At 47.0% G+C, this 24,573-nt stretch overlaps 1 protein-coding gene across 1 annotated transcript; it reads left to right on the top strand.

Moving 5' to 3' along the window:
* The first annotated feature begins 240 nt into the window (after window positions 1-240).
* Window positions 241-10,784, top strand: LOC128341013 (homeobox protein SIX1). The gene is made up of 2 exons (XM_053286996.1): window positions 241-1,427; window positions 9,240-10,784. The coding sequence occupies exons 1-2, from the start codon at window positions 868-870 to the stop codon at window positions 9,526-9,528; spliced, it is 849 nt and encodes a 282-aa protein (XP_053142971.1). The 5' UTR covers window positions 241-867; the 3' UTR covers window positions 9,529-10,784.
* The last annotated feature ends 13,789 nt before the right edge of the window (window positions 10,785-24,573 follow it).

Genomic DNA, 24,573 nt, shown 5'->3' with positions numbered 1-24,573 from the left:
CATTAAGGTAATTAAATATGAGCACACCGGGAACGAGCAGGTCTGGAGAGGGCGGGGGGAGAAAGGTTGGCTGGCGAGGAAAGTGATGGACCCGGAGGGAGGGAGGGCTGGCGGGTTGGGGTGTGCGCGCGCGCGCGCACGCGCTTTCCTCCTTTCAAGTCTGCAATAATTGATTTGTGCCGAGTTTAGTTCCCCTTAGGTGACACTTGAGAAGCGGCTCAGATTGCAAGGTCCTGACGTGTCTCCCCTCTAGGGGCAGACTGGGGGAGAAAGAGCCTCTATCTGTCTCTTTCGCCTTCCTCTCGGAGTCAGACGCTTCGCTGCAGCAAGAGCGCTGCGATCGCGGCGGCAGCAGCAGCTTCGGCGGGGCGCGCGTGTGGGCTCCCCCCCCCTTCCCGCTGCCAGCCCGGTTCCGCGGCAACCGCGCACCAGGCAGGCCGGAGCCTCGCTTCTCCTGCCCAGGCAGGCAGCGCGCGCTCCCGCCGCTTGGCTGGACGCGCGTTCCGATAGGCGCCGGAGCTACCCAATCACGAAGCGCCCGGACGCTGGGGCGGCTTTAAGCCTGGCTGCGGGAGGACAGCAACAAAAGTTTCCTCGGGCGGCAGCATCCGTTCGCGCTGGGCTGTTGCTTCTGGGCTCGCGGGGTGGGTGGCGGGTTTCCTTGGCTTCGCGGGGAAGCTGCCCGCCCGCCCGCCCGCCCGCCCTGGACTCTGGCTGGCTTCTAAGCGGCTCCTTCTCCGCCGGGCTGCAGCGCTCGGGCGCGGCGCCTGGCTTCGCCGCCGCCGCCGCCTCCGCAGCGCTCGGCCCGTTTGAGCGCCGCCCGCCCGAGTTGCAGCCAGCGGCGCTTGGGCTCGCCCGCTGCGAGCGATGTCGATGCTGCCTTCGTTCGGCTTCACCCAGGAGCAAGTGGCGTGCGTCTGCGAGGTCCTCCAGCAAGGGGGCAACTTGGAGCGGCTGGGCCGGTTCCTGTGGTCCCTGCCGGCCTGCGACCACTTGCACAAGAACGAGAGCGTCCTGAAAGCCAAGGCGGTGGTGGCTTTCCACCGCGGCAACTTCCGCGAGCTCTACAAGATCCTGGAGAGCCACCAGTTCTCGCCCCACAACCACCCCAAGCTCCAGCAGCTCTGGCTCAAGGCGCACTACGTGGAAGCCGAGAAGCTGCGCGGCAGGCCGCTGGGCGCCGTGGGCAAGTACCGCGTGCGTCGGAAATTCCCCCTGCCCAGGACCATCTGGGACGGCGAGGAGACCAGCTACTGCTTCAAGGAGAAGTCCCGGGGCGTCTTGCGGGAATGGTACGCGCACAACCCCTACCCTTCGCCCCGGGAGAAGCGGGAGCTGGCCGAAGCCACCGGCCTCACCACCACCCAGGTCAGCAACTGGTTTAAAAACCGGAGGCAGCGGGACAGAGCGGCGGAGGCGAAGGAAAGGTGGGTGTTTCCTGGCCGGCTTGGCGCAGTCCCAACCGATCTGGCCACCGGAACGAAACGCGAACCGAGTTTCCTAGGACCAGAGAGTCCCACTGCAATTCGGGGGCTTACTCCCTAGTAAGCACCCCTAGGGTTTGAACGATCTCACGATACACAGTTCCTGGGGAGACAAACCCCACTTACTTCCGAGGAGCTACGCTTAGGACTGAGTTTGCCATAGTTACCTGCGAAGGCGCTGTAGGGTACGATCCAGCCCTAAAGGTAAGCACTTCCCCCGCTTACCTCAATGGGATTTCTGAAGTGCTTCGATTTGGCTGGATCGTACCTTGCCTAATGTTATTACCAGGGTTGATTCCTGTAGCACATACAGCAAGCCCCATTTAGTACAATGCGACAGTTCACCGCGGAACGAACCCCCTGCTCTGGAAATCAACGGGACCTTGGGGCTTAACAGTGGCCGGAGCATGCCCACACACCGGGCCTCTCTGCTGAGGGCTTGCCTCGCTTTCAGGCTCTGCGCGGCGCCTAGTGCGGAGCTCTAAATGCCTGCAGGAAAGTCAATAGCACTTACCCTACTTTGCTGGGGTGTGATGGTGCCAAAGCGTGGGGGGAGTCCGTCTTGCTAAAAAAAGCTGGGCGTATCCTCAAAGCGGCGCACCAAATCGTGCCTTGACTTTCCAAGAGTGACAGCCCGGCCCTTCACCTCTTCCATTTGCCCTGTGTGTGTGGGGGGGGGGGATAACACCTCCTCCCTCCTTCGTCAAACACACACTCCCGTGTCTCCATCCTCTCGTAGACTGAGTCGTCTGAACAGGGACGGCGGGCCTTTCCCCTGGTGCGTGGACAGGGCCTGACACGCAGCTCAAAGGAAGCTTGGAATAGTTCAGTTGGGCGGCCTGGGTGTAAACTAAGAAGGCAAGAGAGGAGCAGCGGCCGCCGGAACAAAGGCGGCGCGTCTAGTTCCCCCCTCTCCAGAGCAGGGCAGGTGCCCCTGTGCTCCCCGCAAATGCCATCCTGCTTTCTCATCTGCCAGTTGCATAGGGCATAAGGCTTCCTGCTTCTGCTACCTGCCCTATAGCTCCGCGATTACGACCCTCTCTCAGAATATTGCACTTTTATACAGCAGGAAGCATGGATGGGGAGGAATAACAAAACCCAGCAGTAAGGGAGAGGGCGTGCTATCTAAGCCCCGTCTTGTTTGTGGTTTCTCTGGGTGTAGTGTAGGGTCATCCGTCTCCAGACGTGTGTGTGGTGTCTCAGTTTGGCCTTATTCGGAAACCAAAACTAACTCCCGGGTGAGCTCGCAAGCCACGACGTCTCTTGGGTTCTTGTATTGAAAGCCAAGGCGCAGAAGGACCCGAGAGGAAAGCTGCACTGAGTTTCCACTTCGGTTCTGGAGGTCAAGGAGGCGAGAGATGTGGGGAGAAGGTAGAAGCGGGTTAAAGCTGGGCTTTAAGCATGTCCTCTCAGGAGCACCTACTCCCAAGTAAGCGTGCCTGGTGGGAGATCTCAAAACTGCCACACGGTGGTAAAGATGTTAAAAGGTCAGCAGAAGATTAGATGGGGAGGTCACCTTCTGAATAGTCCCGCAGGTTTTTCTATAATGCACACAGGCTGCGATCCTAAACTGTGCTGTCTGGAGATCTGGCTCCTTTCAGCGAGTAAGGCACTTGCATTTGTGCCTTACTTGCATTTGTGCCTTACTCATGAACATAAAGGAGACCTGTGCCGACCTCTGATAAGCCTTCATCCCTCTCTGGTTCATTAAGGCTGCGGTGCTAAAGAGGCTTACTCGTGAGTAAGGCCTATTAGAGGTAGTCAGGCTTGCAGTAAAAATCTGTAGGACTGCGGGCTTCACAGCGCCTAGCCGGTACTGTAGCGCGCTTTCGCTGAGCCTTGGGCTCAACCATGTTGTGGAAAGGCCAGAGATACGGACAGAGGAGAAGCTTGAGGGGCAAATCCTCAATTGGGGTGGGGGTGGGCAGGAAAGACACTTTTAGAGGGGGAGGTTATTAGGTTTCGTGGAGGGGGGTCCCCAAACGCTTAGGGGAGCTCTGCAGCCCTGGGAAAGGCATTTCCAACAGTCGCTGAGGGGGTTAATAACCATGCTGGTGAGGTTATGGGGAGTCGTTTATCTTCCTTCCAACCCCAACCACACCCGAGTTAAAGTACTTGACTTTAAGACCATTTACATGTGTTTAGGATTAGCTTGTCAGTCCCACTGATGACTCCCAGATCTTACCCACAAAAAACCTGGAAGCAGACAGAGAGGTAACGCTTAGAAATCACAATCATGTATGAGCCCGTTGAAATCAGTTGGATTATTTTTCATCTCTTGAGCTACGGGACTGAGGGACCAACGCCGAACAGCAATTGTCCGGTAGCATCTGTATCCACGGGGGCTTCGCAAAAGGAGGCTTGGGGAAAGCACAGGTCGGTGCCCCGAGGAGGTCGCATTCCAAATCGTGGGGGGGGGGGGGAAGAGGAGGAAGCGAGAGGACAAGTTACAAAAGAGGATTTTGCAGCCCTAATTGAATTGCGGATGGGGATGTTATACTTGGCTGCTTCTCAGTTGCTGGCGGGGGGGCTGTGTAGACGGTGCTGTCAGCTGATAAGATGGCAAAGTGGAGTCCGGAAGAAAAAAGGAGTAACCCGAGAGCTGTGAGACTGCTATCTCCTGTACCAAGACGGCGCATAGTATTACCCAGGAGGAATTAATGTTGGGAGAAAGGAAGGAATCGCGGCCTTCGAAGTGAATAATCCCCTCCCTCCCCACCCCTCCTTCTGCCCATCAAATCTGATCTAGATGGGCGAGATCGCTCCATGGAAAGAGGCTTTTCGTTGCTTTCCCTTCCTTAATCACCCGAGGAGGATTCAACCCTTCTGCCCTTGAAACTCCTGCCTCCTAGCCAGTGATCCTCCCACCTGAAGCCACCAGACACAGAGTCCTCGGAGGCTGCGAATTCAGACCTGCTTAGTTTTTACAGATGGATTCTCTAAATCGAAATGGATTCTCTAAATATTCTCACCTGTGTTCAGAGTATTTCTAGAATCAATCCTTATTTTTTATTTTTTATTTTTTAAAAAAATCCTGTTGCCTAATGCCCACTAGAAAAGAAGGCTACTACTATCAATGGTACATGTTAAAAGGCCTTCTAGATATCCGAGTAGTCGTGTGGATTTTTAGCAGCAAAAAGTGGGGGGGAATCGTTGTTTTGCTGCCTGCCTTTGCATGCTTCATTAGGAGTAAGTCACATTGGAGTAAGTACCTAGGCGGGCTACAAGTCAGGGGATTTTCACTAGTAATTTTTAAAAAGTTGCTTTCCTACGCCCCGAATTTGGGAGTAAGCCGCTGGGATTTTATTTCTGAGTAGATATGTAGAGGTATCACGTGCCAACGCGGCCGGTGCGGAATAGAAAGCAAGGAGGAAAGCAAGAACCCTTTCAATAAACGAATGTATGTTCTGAGGAACGCAAGTGGTGTGGCTTGTCCACATGGCATAAGAGAAACTGCTTTGGCCCTCCTTTTCACTATTTGTAGGCACTGGTGGATATTGTAACCGGGCGACGGTAAGCGGAAGCAGAGGCCACTTTAAAATCGGATTGTACGCTGCTATCCAGTCTAGGAATTAACATTCCCCGAAAATGCCCAAACCGGTTTTACATGTCACCCGAGTAAATGGCTTTAAAATGGGCTTTCTATCGCTTTCTATCCCGCATCAATCACACGCGGGCGCATTCCAGACTGCGAGCGTCACTTGGCTAAGATGTCCCCTTTCTCGGCCATTTTCCTCTCCATCCTCAATATGTGGAGGCTTCTGTCTGAACAGCCCTGCTGAGGAGGACCGTTCTCCCCTTTTTCTGCCGTATAACATGAGATCTCAAGCCCGTCTCCTTCACCTAAGCTAACACTGACATCAGTTCGCCTGTTCCAAATGTGCAGCTGTCCAAATAGGAGGCCAAATGTGGCAGCTGCAACGATGAAGCCATTATTAAAATATGAGCCGCTCTTCAGAGAATTGTAAAATATTTTGGTTTTCTCTTCCTCCTACCCCGCGCCCAGCCACCCACTGCATTACACCTGAGAAGACCACGGCCACGATCCAGCCGAAGTTCAGCTTCTGGCAGTCTCAGTGGCGGGCATGTTGGGGGAAATTACTCAAAGTAGCCTCATTGAAATTAAAAGGATGAAGTTAGGCAATGGCTAACGTGTCTTTTTAATTTCAATGGGACTATTTTGAGTAATTTTCCTCCTGTAAGTCACTGACTTTCCGTGGGAGACATTAACACACGCTTCAGTAATTCAAATCAAACAAAAACATGCTTAACTATGTACGGGTTCTACTCCAGTTCCTCCTAGAGAGAGAGTGAGTGTGTATGTATGTGAGAAGCCCTCTCTGATCAATCGCTCGCTCCCTTGTTCTTAAATGGACATCATTTGATTTAATTACAAACTGGTTTCACACCTTAATCCAGTTCTCCCCCCTCTATATTTGTAAATCTGGATAAACTACCGCCGACTTGTTCCGAATGGCAATAATATGTATGTGGAGGTAATGCAGAATGCTCACTTCACCCGTAACTGCAAGAGGCAGACGTTGATAAGACACTAATTGTGACGGTTGTATCAAGATGGTAATAAGCAGTAAGTAATCCGCCTTAAGGGATGGGCCCATGGCCCCTTCCAGTCGAAATGCTTCCAGTTTTTCTGCTTCCAGTTTTTAAGGTCGGTGTGCCCGCTTAAACAGAAGCGTTTTCCGGAGTTCATGGAATTCCTGCCTCCTATTGTAAACATGCTTAGTGGAAATTAGGTCCCACTGATTTTAATGGGATTCGCATCATTCTGGCATTCGGAGCATCGGACCCGGTTCCCAGCCCACAATGGGACTTGCGGTCTAAACTTCCGAATGGCTGCCCCCGCGGTATCGCCGGTATACGCCGATTTAAATTCAAGCCCTTCGGCTTAAGTAGCTTGTTAATTGCCGTTAATTACCGAGTGCGCTCGGTTTCTCCGGCTCATGGAAAGCTGTAGGAACTGATTCTCCTACCGCAGCAAATGTCATTTCGCACACACACTAAAGCAGAGCTACTCTTCTTAGTCTCCAGCGGGAGGAGGTTCTCTTGCGCATTGATGGCTTCTTGACTGAGTTCTAGTCCTTTCCAGTGCTGCTTGCACAGGAAAGCGTGTCCTCTATGGCTGGAATCCTTTTATGCGTACTTACGTGGGAGTAAGCTTCATTCAGTGGCTCACCTATCAAGTAAGGAGTTAAAACAACATTGGACAAGGCAGTTAAAGTCATGGCCTGTTGGATGGACAGAGAAATATCAGGTCTCCCCTTAATCCATGCCTTAATGAAGGGGTTCCCAATCTTGGGTGCACAGATGTTGGACTACAACTCCCATCACCCGCCACTATAATGGCTGGGGATTATGGGAGTTGTAGTCCAACATATGAAGACCCAAGATGAGGAACCTTTTCCTTAATTGCCAATGAACTTACCTTCGCTGGCTGAGAGGCTGAGGGGAATTACTCAAAGTAGTCCCATTGCAGTTAAAACCCCTTACTTGTCCTTTTTCAGTATGTCAGCCACTATATTTTTGTAAGAAACCGGTTGCTAGGGGCAACTTCCAATCCTGTTTCCGTTTTCAGTCCGGGCTGTTTATGTCTTGTTGGATGGACAGATACATACCAGCCCCCTCCCCTAATCCATGCCTTAATTAAGGGGTTCCCACCAATCTTGGGACCCCAGATGTTGCCGGACTACAACCCCATGGCCCAAGAGTTCGTCTGGTGGGGATGCAAGGCAAAGTGGTCGCTCCTCACAAAAAGCAGCCGTGCCACAACGCCAGGATTCTTCTTGTTTTTTAGCGAAGTGTCTCTTTCCAAATGAGACCAATTCCTTTAATTTCAGTCGGGGTTTATTTCCAGGAAATGTTAGGGCTCAAAGTATTTTATCCACTGTCAGAAATAATCTGAAATATTTGCAATCTGAGCCTAATAACCGTATTTTTCTAAGCTTTTCACATAGGATGGAGGTGCCTACCTTTCGATTAAAAATATTGAGGGCACGATTCAGTTACGTTTGTTTAAGTTACGCCTTGTCCCATTCGATCTTGGAGAGTTAAAGACATGCTGGTCTCTCCCATTGAGCTCAAAGGATTTCCAAAGCTTAGTTGCAACCTGCCCTGAACTACCGCGGCCTCATGTCCGTTTTTAAGAAGTTTGCTTTGAAAGCACGGCGCGAGTGATGGTGGTTTTTAAAAATACAGAAGTGTCTGGAAGCAAGTTCAATAGTGGTCGCCCTGTCTCTGTTTCGTTCCCAAACGAAACCCTGACTGGAAGCCCTGCGATTGGAAGCAAGTCCCGTTCATCTCAATGAAACTTGGTTCCGTGCGTGAAAAGTTGCTTTGATCCAAGTGATAAGGGATGGCTTGAGACGAGGACGAGTCCTTGGATGGATTGTCCCTCGGCCTTTGTGCCACAAAATGAAATCTGGAGCTCTTTGCAGTCTTGTACTCTGAACTGTTAAGCTTAGATGGCAACTTGCCTTCAAGGAAGCCTGATCAAGAGAACAGCCCTCAGACTGCAATCCTAAGGCCGCGTACTTGGGAGCAGGTCCCACTGAATCCCGTGGGTCTTAATTCTCAGACATCTATAGGTTAGTGTTTCGCAGGAGAGGAGCAACCCGATTCCAAGTCTGCGGATATTTATATATCACACTTTGACAAAATGCTCAAAGTGGTTTACATAGAAATAAATAAGATGTCCCAGAGGGTTCACAATCTAAAGAAGACACACAAGGTAGCTATTAATAACTGCCCCTGGAGGGATGTTGTGCTGGGACTGGATCGAACAGTTGCTCTCCCACTATTAAATAAAAGAGAATCACAGTTTTAAAAGGTGCCTCTTTGCTCAGTAGGGATAATCAGTTACTGGATTCATCATACTGAAAATACAGGGCAAAGTGTCCCCTTTGGAATGGTGGTGTATCGCCGCATAGCCCGTGTATTGGATAGGGGCCAGAGATTTTCTCATTCTGATTTAACTGCCTAGCTTACTCAAGAGAAAGTTCCATCAGACTACAACCAAGCCTGATTGTATGTGAGTCCTACTGAAATTAATGTGAATTTATTTTCCCGGTGCAAATAGGACGCTATCTACATAGTAGGCAGAGAAGGTGGTAGAACTCTGGACTATTCCACTTCAGACTGCAGGGGTGGGGTTACAGTTTAGAATGCTTTTCCAGGCCGAAAAACCTCCTCACTGAATGTAGTAAACTAGGATGTTGGAAGAAGTTGGTTTATTGAGCACTTCTTTCTGATGGCTAGTTTAGTAAATTCAGGATGTTCTTTGTATAGCGGAGTATGAAACTCGCTCCCTCCCCACAAACACACCTTAAGTGGAACAGTCCAGAATTCTACCATCTTACTCTGTGTTGTGTTGTGTAGATTGGATCTATATTTAGAATTCAGTCCACCGGTCATACATTTAGGCTTACAGCCCCATTGCGGGGTGGTGGCCGGGAGAGAAATCCATTCTAAACATAGGTCCAGTCTTGCTTTTGCAACCAATCTGGTTTTCCAGAGGTGCAGCCCCCACCCCACCCCGTATTTGAGGAGTCCCCCCCCATTTTACTATTTTACTAAACCTACATAACCTGATGACCCATATGGAAATCACCACCCCACTCCTCATTTTTCTTCCCCCCCCCGTCTGCAAACAAATAAAACCAAAGAGTTGCTCCTTCACTCCCCTCTGCCTGCACGCGTGGGGTCTTGCATTCATCTCTCCACCTTTCTCTGTCTTCCCAGGGAGAACACGGAGAACAACAACGCGTCCACCAACAAGCAGAACCAGCTGTCTCCCCTGGACGGGGCCAAGCCGCTCATGTCCAGCTCGGAAGAAGAGTTTTCACCCCCGCAGAGTCCAGACCAGAACTCAATTCTCCTGCTGCAGGGCAATCTCAGCCACGCCAGGAACTCCAACTATTCCTTGACCGGTTTAACCGCCTCCCAGGCGACCCACGGCCTCCAGGCGCACCAGCTGCAGGACTCGCTCCTCGGACCCCTCACCTCCAGCCTGGTGGACCTGGGCTCATAATCCCAGCGAGCGAGGCAGAGGGGAGGATTCCCACCCACCGGCTTGTAAATAAGGGGACAGTGTCGCGATATCTATTTTTCGGTTTTGTTTTTTCCAGAGCTTACCTGGTGATTCTTAAAGTGACTTTTACCATTCTCTCCTGAAGCGATCCCAAAACAAGCCCTTTTCCATCTCTTTTTATCCAACAACACCCTTCCTATGAGGTCTTAGACAGGAAAACAACAGGCGAATGTTTTCTCCCCACCCTCCAGATTCACTCCCCTCTTTCCAGTCCACTCATTCTGTGCATGTTTACTCAGAAGTAAACCCCACTGTTTGATGGGACTTACTCCCTAGTACACGTGCTTAGAATTGCAACCTTAAGCTCTTACCAGCTAGAATTACAAATAGTTATTTTTAATTTTTATTTAATTGTTGTTGTTTTTAAAGGTGGATACCATCCAGTCATAGTGAACAGTATAAGTTCTACCTATTCCAACAGGGACATTTAAGCACATAGGACTTGGGAGTGGCTCACTTTGGATGGATCCCATCTGCTTTCTTTCCTGTGGAGGAGAAAAAGTAGCGAGAAATGTTTCATACTCCACTGAAGCCAATGGGATTTGTAGAGCAATCCTATGCATGTTTACACAGAAATAAGTTCCATTGAGTTCAATGGGGAGGACTCCAAACCCTGCATAGTATTGCAGTTTTTGCAGTATCTAGTAAATGTACTTAGGACTGTAGTTTTAATAAAGGAGAGAAGATGGTGATTGTCCCAGTATGAATTCTTAGGAAATGGGGGTGGGGGGGTGGGGAAGAGTGTACCAAAACTTTTATTTTGGAAGGAAGATCTGGAGAGGGCAAATTAAGTTTACAGCTATTTTTTTTCCTTTTGTCAGATTTAGTGTTCTGAAAGAATTTTGCAGTAGCTTAAAAATGAGGAAAAATAAGAATGCCGCAGTATTAGAAGAATGGAAGTGCCTATGTCTTAAAGCAGATGCGTGAGGCCTGTTTGTTAGAGTAAATTTTAAACGTGACTGTACATTCATGTCATTTTTATGTTTGTGGTGAATGTAGGAAATGCATCCACGTGATTTTTTTTTTTTAAAATCCTCATCAACAATAACAAAAAAACCAGGAACCATTTCTACTCAGACATCTATCCATAATCCATACTGGTTTTATAGGTTCCTTTTTTTTGATCCCACTTTTTCTCTTTCCCCATAGTTTGGCTTGCAGAAAAAGAAAATAAACTAAACAAACTGGCAATTTGATTTTGTTACCAATAGTAGCATGTGCTTTATTTTTTCCAGGTTTCTTGTAGCCAAAGAAGTCTAAATTAAATCATGATAAGATGACTGAAAACATGAAAGGCTAATTATTTTATTTAGAATTGGGGAATTAGACTGCCTTTATGTTCAACCATATCTTTGTTACTGAAGTGTTAAATCATGTTTAATCTGGAATAATCTCGTTGAGGTGTCAAGGAAGGCTCTTGGGGAAGAATGCTTGGGCAGGGGAAGAAAGGCATTAATGCCAATTAAAAAGGCCTCTTGCTAAATTTTAGGCAATTAGCCGTTGCACAATTATGGCTGATCTGGAATTCCCACCCCCCTGTTTTAAAACAACTTATGTTTATCAACACTGATTTAAACATTCATCATTCCTTTCATAGAGAATAAACTCAGGCAAGTGTGTGAAAAGCAGCAGGAGCCGAAAAAGAGGCCACGAGCCAATGAAACATACTTTGCCTCAGTAGTACTGTGTACTGAGAGAGTTAAGCTTTACCACATACTGGCTGACATCCAGACTAAGTTCCTCAATTGTACTACTCATCAGGAGTTATTCTAAGGTCTATTTCAATAGGATTACTCAGGAGTAATTTAGTCGATGTCAGCCACTCAGTTCAGAAGTAAGCCCCACTAAATTTAAGTGGGACTTACTCGCTAGTAAGTTGCAGCCTAGGCAGGAGTCCCATTAAACAATGGAGACTGACTTTTGGAACATGATGCAAAGAAGTCTACAACTAGTCTCGCTGTGTTTAATGGGAATTGGTCTCAAGGAAGTGTGCCCAGATGGAAACCTCTAAAGGGAGAGTGGTTAGATCGGGTTTATTTTGCATAGCCTGGTTATGGCTGAAACTTCAAATCCACCTGATCCAGGGGTTTAGCTATAATCGAGCGGATGGGTTCAAAGAACCCAGCCCCCCAGTTCCTGGGGGCCCCCTAGCTGCACCTCATGATCTCCCGCACTCCGAGGGGCCACAGGAGAGGGACTAACAGGGCCCCGGCCCCCTCTCCCCTAGCTAACACACCCAAAGGTCTCCTGCAGAAAGCCACTGGAATTAATGGAAACTACACAACAGCATTTTAAGTGAGGCTTGTGCAGGAGACCTTCCCGGTGGATTCATGGTGGTCCAGGAAAAGGCAGGAAAACAAAAAGAGGTCTAAGACAACCTTGCACCTATATACGCGGAAGTCCTGAGTTGTTCATCAAGGCTTGTGTAGAAGCGTGCGGCTTTACTCAAGAGTAAGTCTCAATAAATTCAGTGGAATGCCTTTCCGATAATGCCTGCTTAACGCCTCGATAAGTCGTGCATATTATTATTATTTCTTTATTTTATTTTTTTACATTTATATCCCGCTCTTCCTCCAAGGAGCCCAGAGCGGTGTACTACAACTTGAGTTTCTCTTTCACAACAACCCTGTGAAGTAGGTTAGGCTGAGAGAGAAGTGACTGGCCCAGAGTCACGCAGCTAGTTTTATGGCTGAATGGGGATTTGAATTTGGGTCTCCCCAATCCTAGTCCAGCACTCTAACCACTACACCACGCTGGCTCGTCAGCATAGGCGGTGCAGCTGAGATGGAATTAATAACCTGTGTTTGGGATTGTTTTTAAAGTTAAAAAAAATATTTTGGCTCCTGTATTAAGCGCTTTTTAAAAAGTTGGACAACTGCTTCTTAAATCGTTCAAACAGAGGTGACCGGCCAGCAAGCCAATTTAAACACTTTTACTATTGATTTCAATGGCATATACTTCCAAGGAAGCGTGCTTAGGATCTCAGCCATACAGCGCAAGCATCATGATTTACTCGGAAGTAAATAAGAAAGCTTAATTCCAGGTAATCTCAGAATTTACTTCTTGAATGGGAGTTAACACTCAGCGGTGGTCTTTCCTCTCTCGCTTCTGGCCTGAAAGAATTATTTTACTAGCTGTACGACCCACAACCTACAGGTTGAGGGTTTTGTTCTGTTTTCTTTTACTTTCTCCAGCTTAGTCCTTCTTGATTAAAATTCAGCTGCTTCTCCTTAAGTGGATGTGAATCATCCCCGTCAGCCTTGCACACTTAAAATTCTGTTCATGTTTACACTGAAATTAGTCCCAAATGTGTGCAGCTTAATCCCTCTCCCCAAAGTAATTGTGTTTAGGAGTGGGATACTTTTGTTGTCGTTGTTGTTTTAGAACTGAACGTTTTTGTGTGTCTTTTAAAAATTGAAATTTACATGTTGTGAGCCGCCTTGAACGTACTAGGAAAGGCGGTGGGGGAGAGAAATAAAAAGTTCAATTCCAAGTGAGGAGGCTTACTTCTGAGTAAGGGGCAGGAGACGTGCAGGTGCCTGCTTATTCAGAAGTAACCCCCACTTATTCCATGGGACACACTTCCGAGTAAACATGCAGAAGGTAAGTAAATCCCACTGTGTGGATGGGATTACTCACAGGAAATTTCGTGCAGAATTACGCTGCAAGTAAGTGGCAGTGGGGAAATCCTTGACTAACAAACAGAAGGTTTCCTGTTCGAATCCCCCCGGCATTATATCGGGCATCAGAGATATAGGAAGATGCTGAAAGGCATCATCTCATACTGTGCAGGAGGAGGCGATGGTAAACACCTCCTGTATTCTACCACAGGGCTCTGTGGGCACCAGGAGTCGAAGTCGACTTGGCGGCACACTTTACCTAAGTGTTTACATTCTAGAATATTTTGATTTGGAAGTTTCTTTCCTGCCCAAAGAGAGAGACGTCAGTCTCCATAGACTACAGGTCGAAAAACTGTGCGGAGCAGGGTTATTGTTTTATATGCCGCTTTTCAGCCAAAGAGTTTGGCAAAGCGGTTTACCTAGCAAAAACAATGAGATGGCCTCAAAGGGCTCGTCGTCTAAAAGGAATCTAAAAAATATCCACAAGGGAAACAGAGGGAGGAACTTTCTGCTGAATTTATAGGGACAGCTGCTCTCTCCCTGCTAAATGTGTGGGTTGGTTTGTTGATTGACTGATTCAGGGCGGTCAAGTCAGTGTCGACTATTAGTGACCACATAGCTAGATTCTCTCCAGGATGATCCGTCTTCCACTTGGCCTTTAAAGGTCTCTCAGTGGTGCATTCATTGCTGTCCTAATCGAGTCTATCCACTTTGTTGCTGGTCGTCCTCTTCTTCTCTTTCCTTCAACTTTCCCCAGCATTATGGACTCCTCAGGGGAGCTGCGACTTCGCATAATGTGTCCAAAGTACGATAGTTTGAGCCTAGTCATCTGTGCCTTGAGTGAAAATTCTGGATTTCTTCTATGATCCATTTGTTTGTTTTCCTGACTGTCCAGGCATCCTCAGAAGCTTTCTCCAGAACCAAAGGAGTGGTTTGCCATTGCCTCCTCCCATACAGTACGAAAGGATGCCTTCGTCGTTGTCACGGACGTGATCCGTAGCCTCCAACACCCTCCTTGATCACTGCTACTCAATATAGGTGCCTGCTTGTTTTAGCTGGGCAGCTGGGGTGACCTTCTCGCTTTGGGTGACCCTACGGGGAGTGGACCTCCGGGCCTACTTCGCTCCTCCCTCTCAGGAACACGCCCCCCCCCAATGAGGCAGCATAGCAGGACTTGGCATGGGGGGGGGGCTAAATATATTACCACTTTGAAAAGTGCTTCTTTGCCCAGTTAGCAGGGGTGATTCCCAAAGTGAAGGACCTGTAGATGGTTCTCTGCCCCAAGGGGCTCACAAACAATCCAAGGTGGGGTGGGGAGAAGGGAGACACCAGCCGGCCACGAAGTCTTTCCCAGTGGCTGTTTGCTAATTAGGGACGACAGTTGCTAAAATCTCCCTGCTGAATAAGGAGTAGCCTCCTTGAAAGGTGCCTCTTGGCCCAGTTAGCAGGGCTTTGTGGCGTTATTGTAATGTGTAGGGGCGGGGGGGGGGCGGAGAGAAGGGAAGCCTGTTCCCCAGCACAGATACCATCCCAACCTGCCTTCCCATCCCTGTTTTATCCCCTCCTCCTCCTCTCCCCACCCATGTTTTCTTGCTTAGAGCTAATGACCCCGATCTCCCCTGTTGGCGTTTTGCATCATTAAGCGTGTGTTTATCTAAGTCCCTGCTATGTTTATTCTTCAGGTCTTGGGCCTCGGAAGGATCGCCCTTTTTGTAGGCGGCAGGGGAAGAGAGGCTGGGTGGTGAATCCTACCCCTGCGTCAGATTCGGTTTAAATATATATATATATTAAAAATCTCCAAAATCAATAGGCCGCCCAAAGACAGTTTTTCAGTTAGCCGTCGTGGAAATCGCCGCCGTTTTACGGCGGCAAATCGAATTCCGTGTAAACACAGCTTCTTGCCTGTACTCGGCATCAAGTAACAACAACAAAGTGTGGGCCATAAAGAGGCACTTCACTGGAGGAAAGAGGAGGAAAAGCTGCATAGGGGCCTCCCCGTTCCCAGAAAGCAAATTCTCAATCCGTTTTCGTGCATTCTGTCTACACGGAAAGAGGAGTAGCTTTTGTGGCAGAGCCACATCCAAATATCGCTGTCCGGAACCAACTCCTCCTAGCTTCTACGCAGGACAGGATGACACCTGAAATGCAAGAGCGCAAGTCGGGAGGGCGAAAATCCTCTTTGGGTTGCCATATAATCTCTTTATGTGTGAGGTTAATGATGGTACTGCCGCGTTCTCTCGCGAACAGAAAGGATATCTGCGAAGGCCTGAGGGAGAATTATTCTTTCTTTTCTCAAGGGAAGAAAGAAAGGCACCCAGATTGAATAATTACTGAAGATATCTGCCAATACCCCAAAACCCCACGTTTTAATTCCCTCCACCACTTTTGATTCCTAAGTATCCTTACAGAGGATGCAATGAAACATCAAAATAACTATAGACATAAAGGCTCCAGTCAAAATTTAGGCATTCTTGCCTCCCACTGAAATAAACAGAAAGTTAAGCATATGCATAATCTATCTCCCATGTCAATTGATAAAACTTAAGCAATGTTTCAATTTGGCTGGACAGTGTTAGGGTAACTTGAATACAGCGGTTCTCAACCTTGGTACCCAAATGATATGATTGATTGATTGATTTGATCTGATTTCATTTCATTTCTATATCGCCCTTCCAAAAATGGCTCAGGGCCATTTGTTTACATTAAAACAAAACAAAAATCAATTAACTATTAAAATCAAAAACTGTAAAAACAACACAAAACCATTATTAAAACAACTAAAACAGTTTGTAAAACCTTGGAAAACCAAGGTTTATTGTTTAAAGACAGTAAAATATTGAATTACAAATCCCATCATCCCCAGCCAAGGGCGATTGTCATTGACAATGATGGAAGTTGTAGTCCAGCAACATTTGGAGACCCAAGGTTGAGAACCCATGTGTGTGCGTGTGCACACACACACACACACCTCTACTATAATGACAATTATTATTATTTAGGCCAGATCAATACTGGGAGTACACTCAGTAGGATGTTCAGAGGTGGATTAACGTAGTAGCAAGTGTAGCATTTGCTACGGGCCCCCCGCATTTTTTAAGGCCCTACATGCCCAGCTTCCAACTGGGAATTAAAGTTAAAACTTTACCTGTTTTATTTGGTCCATGTTAGATAAAATATCCATTTTCTGCTAAATGTGCCTTTTAAGAGAAGGCCCAGCAGAGCATCTGTCCAGTGGCTGTTGCTGGTGCCTACCACATTTTTCTTTTTAGAGTGTGAGCTCTTTGGAGACAGAGAAGCATCTATCCACTCTTCATTTTTCTATGTAAACCACTTTGAGAATTTTGATTGGAAAATGGTATATAAATGTTCACTGTTGTTGTAGTAAGTGTGAGTTTGTGGCTTGGTCTCCCATACTCCAAAAGATAGCAAATGAAAAAATTAAATCATTTTACTATGCAAGTAAATAGTTTATGTTTTAATATTTATGTGCATTTTAAAAAATGTAGGGCCCCCTTTATAACATATGCTACAGGCCCCGCACTAGCTTAAACTGGCCCTGAGGATGTTCTTAAGGACTACATCCTTCAACATCCACTTTAAGTGGAATTTGCCTCCTGTGTAAATGAGGTTACAATTCTGTTGAGTAATACCTTGAGTTTTGCATCAGTTCAGTACCAGACAGAGGTACCTGGTACCACTGATGTTTTGTTAGTGCCTTCCTTGGCAACTTGATTCTGTGAGTGTTTGCTTGGAAATTAAGTTCTGCTGAGATAAATGGGATTTGCATGATTACATTGGAACCAATGTGTACTACTCCATATTAGGAAGAGAGAGAGCTTCAGTTGTGTGCACTCCACTCTCATATGAACATACACAAATTCTACCTGCTGACCGTTGGTCCATCTAGCTCCGCACGACTTCACTCTGGCTGGCAGTGACAGCAGCTCTTTAGAACCGAAGAGGTCTGTCCCACCTAGTTGTTATTGGTTCAACTAGCTCAGCACTCTGTCAGCAGCTCCATAGAGTTGGAGATTGTCCATCCCACATAGCTCAGCTGTTGGTCCAGCTAGCTCAGCACTGCCTCAGACTGGATGGCAGCAGCTCTCTAGAGTCACAGTAAGAGAAATGTGTCTTATCCTGGGTACTCAACCTCATCCTGGCGAGGCTAAGGATTGAACCTGGGACCTTCTGCATGAAAAGCACATATTGAGATGTGGCGGTTAAACCAGCAGCTCTCTACCTTTCCACAGTATCATAGCTGCCAGAAACCTTTTACCAGAAGAACAACAGGTCCCATTAAATCAAGAGTTAAACTCCACATTTTGGGCCCTGTTATGATTAATGAGCTCCCCAGATAATGAGGCAAATTACTCGATCCATAGGGCAGGCTCTCATCCTTGGACAGAATTTAGCCCCACTAGCCTCCGCTCCTCAGGGAGGAGAGCTGATCTTGTGGGAGCAAGCATGAATTGTCCCCTTAGCTAAGCAAGGTCTGCCCTGGTTTGCATTTGAATGGGGGACTACCTATGAGCAGTGTAAGATATTGGGGGTGCTCTGAGAGAAGCACATGCATGTTTTCTTGCAAAAAGTTCCAAGTTCCCTCCCTGGCACCTCCGAGATAGAGCTGAGAGAGACTCCTGCCTGCAACCTTGGAAAAGCCGCTGTCAGTCTGTGTATACAATACTGAGTTAGATGGACCACGGGTCTGACTCAGTATAAGGCAGCTTCCTATGTTCCTCTTGCTGTAATGCTTGGCATACATGAATGACCAGCTAGAGAAATCGTTCTCCTTCACTCCAGGAGCGGGTGCTTTGATCACCCAGGAGTTCACAAACTTGGGTCCTCAGATTTGATTTGATTTCATTTCATTTCTATGACACCCTTCCAAAAATGGTTCAGAGTGGTTTACACAGAGAAATAATAAATAAATAAGATGGCTCCCTGTCCCCAAAGGGCTCACAATCTAAAAAGAAACATAAGATAGACACCAGCAACAGTCACTGGAGGTACTGTGCTGGGGTGAATAGGGCCAGGTGTCCCCCCTCCCCACTAAATAGAGAGAATCACCACATTAAAAGGTGCCTCTTTCAGGGGTGTAGCAAGGTTGGAGTGGGCCCAGAGACAAGATTTTAAAGTGGCACCCCCTCACTGAAGCTCAGCTCATGAAGTAAAGGAATCTTTATTTTTAAAAAGGTTTTGTAAATTGTGGACGATGCAAGTCATTTAATGGTGCTAGAGAAAGACAAGCTGTTCTGGTCGCTCCAGGTCTTAACACTCACATCAGTTTTGGAGGATGAATACAACTGAAGGAAGCCCGGGAGGGTGCGCGGCTGGGGGAGTCAGTCCTGTGACTTGTCTCTGGGGGCTCCCCCAAGGCAGTGGGGCCCCAGACAACTATCTCTCCTTGCCCTATTATAGTTATGCCCCGGCCTCTTTGCTCCGTTAGCAGGGGTCCACCTAGTTCCCATATTGTGGAATACAGCTCCCATCATCCCCAGCCTCAAGGCTGAAGGGGCTTGTGGCTAGAGATGGTGAGAGTTGTAGTCCAACAACACCTACAGACTCACATTTGCGAACCCCTGAGCGTTTAAACAGTGACTGACTCATGAAATTGGCCCAGGGCACAGGTGCACAGTAGAATACATTTCAGTTCAAATTTGCTCAGTGTCCATCTTGAGGTCAAAAGCTGAAATCCGAGGCACTCATATCTGGAGTGCCTACGAAGTTGCCTTAGTCAGACCATTGGTCTATCTAGCTCAGTATTGTCAGCACTGACTGGCAGCGGCTTCTCCAAGTTTTTGGGCAGGATCCTTTCCCAGCCCTACCAGGAGATGCCGCCAAGGACTGGAGCTGGGCCTCTGTGCACAGCAGATACTGACTTCCAAGTAAGCATGCATAGGTTCGAGCGTCATCTGTGATTAAGTCTTGGACTCTGACCCTATGCATGGTTACTTGGAAGTTTTACAAAGTTCAGTGGGGTTTACTCCAAAATAAATGGACATTGGATTGCAGATATATTCAGTGCAGTGGATGTAAAGGAAAGACACAAAGTGTGCAAACCAGAGGCGTATCTACGGAAAACAGCACCTAGGGCAAGCACTGAAATTGCGCCCCCTGTCCAAACATCTGACACCCATCTTTCAGATAACTTAACCATAATCGCAGCTCAAAAATACAAGTCAAGCTTGTTAATCTTTTAATATTTCAAAAACTATTTAGCAGTGGATGTAGCCAGACCAAAAAATGCTGGAAAACTACAAATTTCACTATGCTGGGGCTCATGAAATACCCAAATACTATGTGGACGTATAACTGGAAAACTAAGCAGAAGTGCCTGTCTAATTCTCTACTATGCATTGTAGCATCACTATTCCATACGTTTTAAAAATAAATGGAGAATTTGACTTTTCCCAGATACTCTGAAAATAATTAAAGGATATGCAGAGTAAACTGTGTCACTGCTTGGAATATATTCTAGTATTTCAGAAAGACAGTTAAAATGAGAGAAAGAGAGCAAGAAACACCCAGTGGCCTTAATACTAAGGATTTCACACTGATTCAAAGACAAACTCACCATTAATAGCCATATTATTAAGACATCACATTTAACTCACTTATCACAAGCAGCAAAGTAAGAGCAAATGAATACAATCCTAGCTCATAAGCTTCAGCTCAGTATCCACAAGCCCTGATTCTCTGTACATAATGCCAAACTGAATATGTGTACTGTGACTTATATTAATTTTTTTTAAAAAAATACCTGTAGCCCCTTCGGGGGGCTTCCTAAAGGCTGTGGGGGGGGCAGTCTGCAAAGGTTCCCCCTCCCCCTGCTGGCCTCCAGGGCCTCGCAGGGACCATTTGAGCATGTGCGGTGACCATTTTTTAAAATGGCCACCACGCATGCTCAAATGACCTCTGTGAGGCCTGGCCTGGCATGCCCTAGGGCCTCACAGAGACCATTTGCGCATGCACAGTGGCCATTTTGTTTTCAGCGGCCATTTTTTTTAAAAAAATAATTTTAAAAAATGACGCCCCTCTTCAAGTGGCGCCTGGGGCACATGCCCTGCCTGCCTCACTATAGATACGCCCTGGTGCAAACCTTTTTTTTTTGCTCCAGATGAATTACTTTGGAATAATCATCTTTACTTGGATTTCTGTAAAGTTAAAGTGTGCCATTGAGTCGGTGTCGACTCCTGGTGACCACAGAGCCCTATGGTTGTCTTTGGTGGAATACAGGGGGGGTTTACCATTGCCTCCTCCCACACAATATGAGATTATGCCTTTCAGCATCTTCCTGTGTCGCTGCTGTCCGACATATGTGTTTCCCATAGTCTGGGGAACATACCACTGTGGATTCAAACCAGCAACCTCTGGCTTGCTAGTCAAGTCATTTCCCCACTGTGCCTTTTTCTGTAATTAACCCTCATTAATGCAAAATAGCACCACCACAAGTCTCAAAAAGACATGGAATCAATCATCTGGATTGTGGACCAGAAAGGGCATAATTTGAAGTTTTAAGGCCTACTTTTTATCCAAAGTGTGGGCCTAATCCTTCAAGATTTATATACGCAGAAGTGTCAGAAAGTGATGCAGTACTGAGACCATAAATTGGGGGGAAAGAAAGCCCATTTCAATTTGCCAAGGAGTAAGATACTTCAGGGAAAATGTGCAGAAAAGATAAACCTAGAGAGAAACATCATACAAGCATCTACATCTGTGACCAAAAACTAGTTAAATTGGATTATTTGCATTTTAAAAGTGGAGGAAAAAATGAACAATTCAATTTTAAATGTGATTACTCTGTTACAAAAGTCCCATTGATTTTGATGTGGGATTTATTTCTGAGTAAGTATGCTTAGGACTGCCATCTTAGCCCTCAAATTTGAATTAAGAACATAAGAACAGCCCTGCGGGATCAGGCCCAAAGCCCATCTATTCCAGCATCCTGTTTCACACAGTGGCCTACCAGATGCCTCTGGGAAGCCACAGGCAGGAGTTAAGGGCATGCCCTCTCTCCTGCTGTTACTCCCCTGCAACTGGTACTCAGAGGCCTGCCTCTGAGGCTGGAGGTGGCCTATAGCCCTCCAACTACTAGCCGTTGATAGACCTCTCCTCCATGAAGTTATCCAAATTGCTCTTAAAGCCAACCAAACTATCAGCCAACAACACATCTACCACATCTTGTGGCAGAGAATTCCACAAGTTGATTATGTGTTGTGTGAAAACGTACTTCTGTTTGTTGGACCTAAATTGCTTGGCATTTAAAGAAATTGAAATTTCTACCCTCTATATTTCTTGAATTCAAATACATCAGCTGAAATGGTTTGCGATCACGAATTGATTTTGACTTGACAGGGTAAACAAGCATTTAGGTGACACTGGCCCTGCCCTCACAAACATCCTGAAGAAGTCTCATGGGTGCCAATGAAACAGCTGTGGAATAAGTCCACTGAGGTTCGTGGCCATCTCTGCCTGCAGGGGATACTTGGGTTTCTTTTAGGTATTTGATTTTTTTATTCTCAAGAAGATGGTGAATTGAATGCAGAACTCTGTCACTCGGGGGTTGTAACTTTGCCCAGACAGCTGGTCTCCCAAAATGAACAGAGAGGGGCCCCGGACACTGTCCTTGGGCTGTTTAGAAAGTAAACACAGCACTGCTGATTTTCTATAGGGAACAAAGGGGTTGCTTCTGCCTAGCTCCTGCATCTGTCTGCCTCCCTCCTCTCCCCACCCCTTACTTCTACCCTCTAGGCAAAAAGTACTAAGTGGCCTCTTCCTACACTGCGAAGTCGAGAGACTCTGGTTCAATCACCCGTAGCCATTTGTTTCTGTTCAGTTTGCCAAGTGTCTGGCAGACCCCATTCAGCCTGATAACATTTTCAAGCAGGGCCACATATTTCCCCCAAATGGTGAGACAGTGACTTCCCCAAGGCCACCTGGAAAGCTGGTGGCAGAACCGCTGCCTAAGAATTCACAGCTGTTAGAATATGGCAGCATAAAAGGAGTGTTGCCGGATCAAACTCAGGGAATGGGGCTGCAGCAGCTTGGGGCAGAGCATCTGCTTGGCAGATGCAAAAGGTCCCCGGCTCAATCCCTGGCAGCATCTCCAGGAATGGCTGGGAAAGACTCCTGCCTGCAACCTTGGAGAGCTGCTGCCAGTCAGTGCAGACAGGATTGAGCTAGATGGACCAAGGGTCTGACTCAGTATATGGCAGCTTGCTGTACTTCTATGGAGCTCTTCCCACGATCAGTGAGAAGAACTCCATGGAGGTCTACAGGGAGAGCGGGTTTGACTCACTCTCCCCACAGATGACTGAGCTCTCTTCCCTGGGCGGGCAGATTACCCACCCAGATGACCAGCTGCGCTCCTGGCAGCTCTGGGGGTCAGGGTCCCGGGATGCACAACCGTGCAGCGTCCCGTCCCCCCAGAGCTCAGAAAATGCATCCCGCAAATGTGCGGAGCACATTTTATTTGTTTTATTTGTTTGTTTGTTTGTTTATATTTATTTAGAGATTTGATATACTGCCCAATCTATAGAATCAGAGTGGTGTACAGACAAGAACAGCATCCGAGATTTAATTTAAATAATAATAACAACACTCTCTCTCCCTTAACCTCATGTAAGAGGTTAAATTTGCCGCCATGTAGCCACCAGGATTGGGCCTGCTCCCGGCAGTTCACACGAGCATGTACAATCGGACTGGGCTCCCTTACCCCGTTTTCGCACGCACGTGTGAATAGCTTCCTTGTTTCCTGTGTTTAGGGTCTATCTAGTCCAGCATCCTGTTTCCCACCAATGGCCAACCAAACGTCCTTAGGAATAGCAGGGCATGATAGAAGTAGATCTCTTATGCTGTTGCCTCCTAGCATTTGGTATTCCGACATATACTGCCTCTGAATATGGAGGTTCTATTTAGTCATCATCATGGTTCATATCTGCTCACAGACCAATTCTTCACAAACTTGTCTGTTTGCCATATAAACCAGCAGGCATCATCGTTCCTGTTAGCAGAAAACCCCATACATCTGCTTTGCATCTTATTTTTAATGCATCATTAGTTTATGGAATTCTCTGCCATTATGCACTGGTTGACAATGGCATCAGTCTGTCCATCCTTCCCCTTCCTCACAGGAACATAGGAAGCTGCCATATACTGAGTCAGACCCTTGGTCTATCTAGCTCAGTATTGTCTTCACAGACTAGCAGTGGCTTCTCCAAGGTTGCAGGCAGGAATCTCTCTCAGTCCTATCTTGGAGATGCTACCAGGGAGGGAACTGGGAACCTTCTGCTCTTCCCAAAGTGGCTCCATCCCCTGAGGGGAATCTCTTGCAGTGCTCACACTTCTCGTCTCCCATTCATACGCAACCAGGGCAGTCCCGGCTTAGCTAAAGGGGCAAGTCATGCTTGCTACCACACAGAGGCGTAACTATAATAGGGCAAGGGGAGACAGTTGTCTGGGGGCCTACTGCCTTGGGGCGGGGCAGAGGCAAGTCACATGACTGACTCCCGCAGCCGCGCACCCGCCCGGGCTTCCTTCAGTTGCATTCATCCTCCGAAACTGATGTGAATGTTAAGCCCTGGAGCGACCAGACCAAACTTTGGAATGCTCTCCCAGTGGCCATTCGCTCCTTGGACTCCATCACAGTGTTTAGAAAGCTTGTTAAATCTTGGCTTTTTATCCAGGTCTTTACATGACTGTTTTATTGCTGCTTCTGTGTGTTTTTATCCATGTACAGTTTTTGTGTTTGTATATTATATATTTGAAATCAGATTTGTTTTCATATTTTTAGCTTGATACTTTTGGCTGTCATTTTTATTATATGTTTTTAAACTTTTGTAAACCGCCTTGGGATTGTTTTTAATGAAAGGCGGTATATAAATTGAACAATAAATAAATATAATAAAATAAATAAAAATAAAAATAAGCTCCATTTAAATTGTAAAGAAATCCTCAAAAAGTAACAACCCAAAGGGACTTTTTAAACTGAAAAGCAAAAATATGATGGTTTCCCCCCAAATGTTACACTGAAGGATACTTGAAAACAACAGGAACAAATGTTTATATATCACTTTTCAACAAAAGTTTCCAAAGCAGTTTACACAGAGAAATAATAAATAAGATGGCTTCCTGTCCCCAAAGGGCTCACAATCTAAAAAGAAACACAAGATAGACACCAGCAACAGTCACTGGAGGTACTATGCGGGGGGTGGATAGGGCCAATTACTCTCCCCCTGCTAAATAAAAAGAATCACCAAGTTAAAATGGTGCCTCTCTGCCAAGTTAGCAGGGGAGTAAAACACTTAGCCTTAGATCTAGAGTAACGGTAAAGTGTGCCATCAAGTCCATTTAGACTCCAATCTAG

Source organism: Hemicordylus capensis, chromosome 1 (assembly GCF_027244095.1).
Source record: "Hemicordylus capensis ecotype Gifberg chromosome 1, rHemCap1.1.pri, whole genome shotgun sequence".
Lineage (NCBI taxonomy): Eukaryota > Metazoa > Chordata > Lepidosauria > Squamata > Cordylidae > Hemicordylus > Hemicordylus capensis.
Note: the sequence above shows the minus strand (reverse complement) of the source record. Positions and strands in the feature narration are given on the sequence as shown.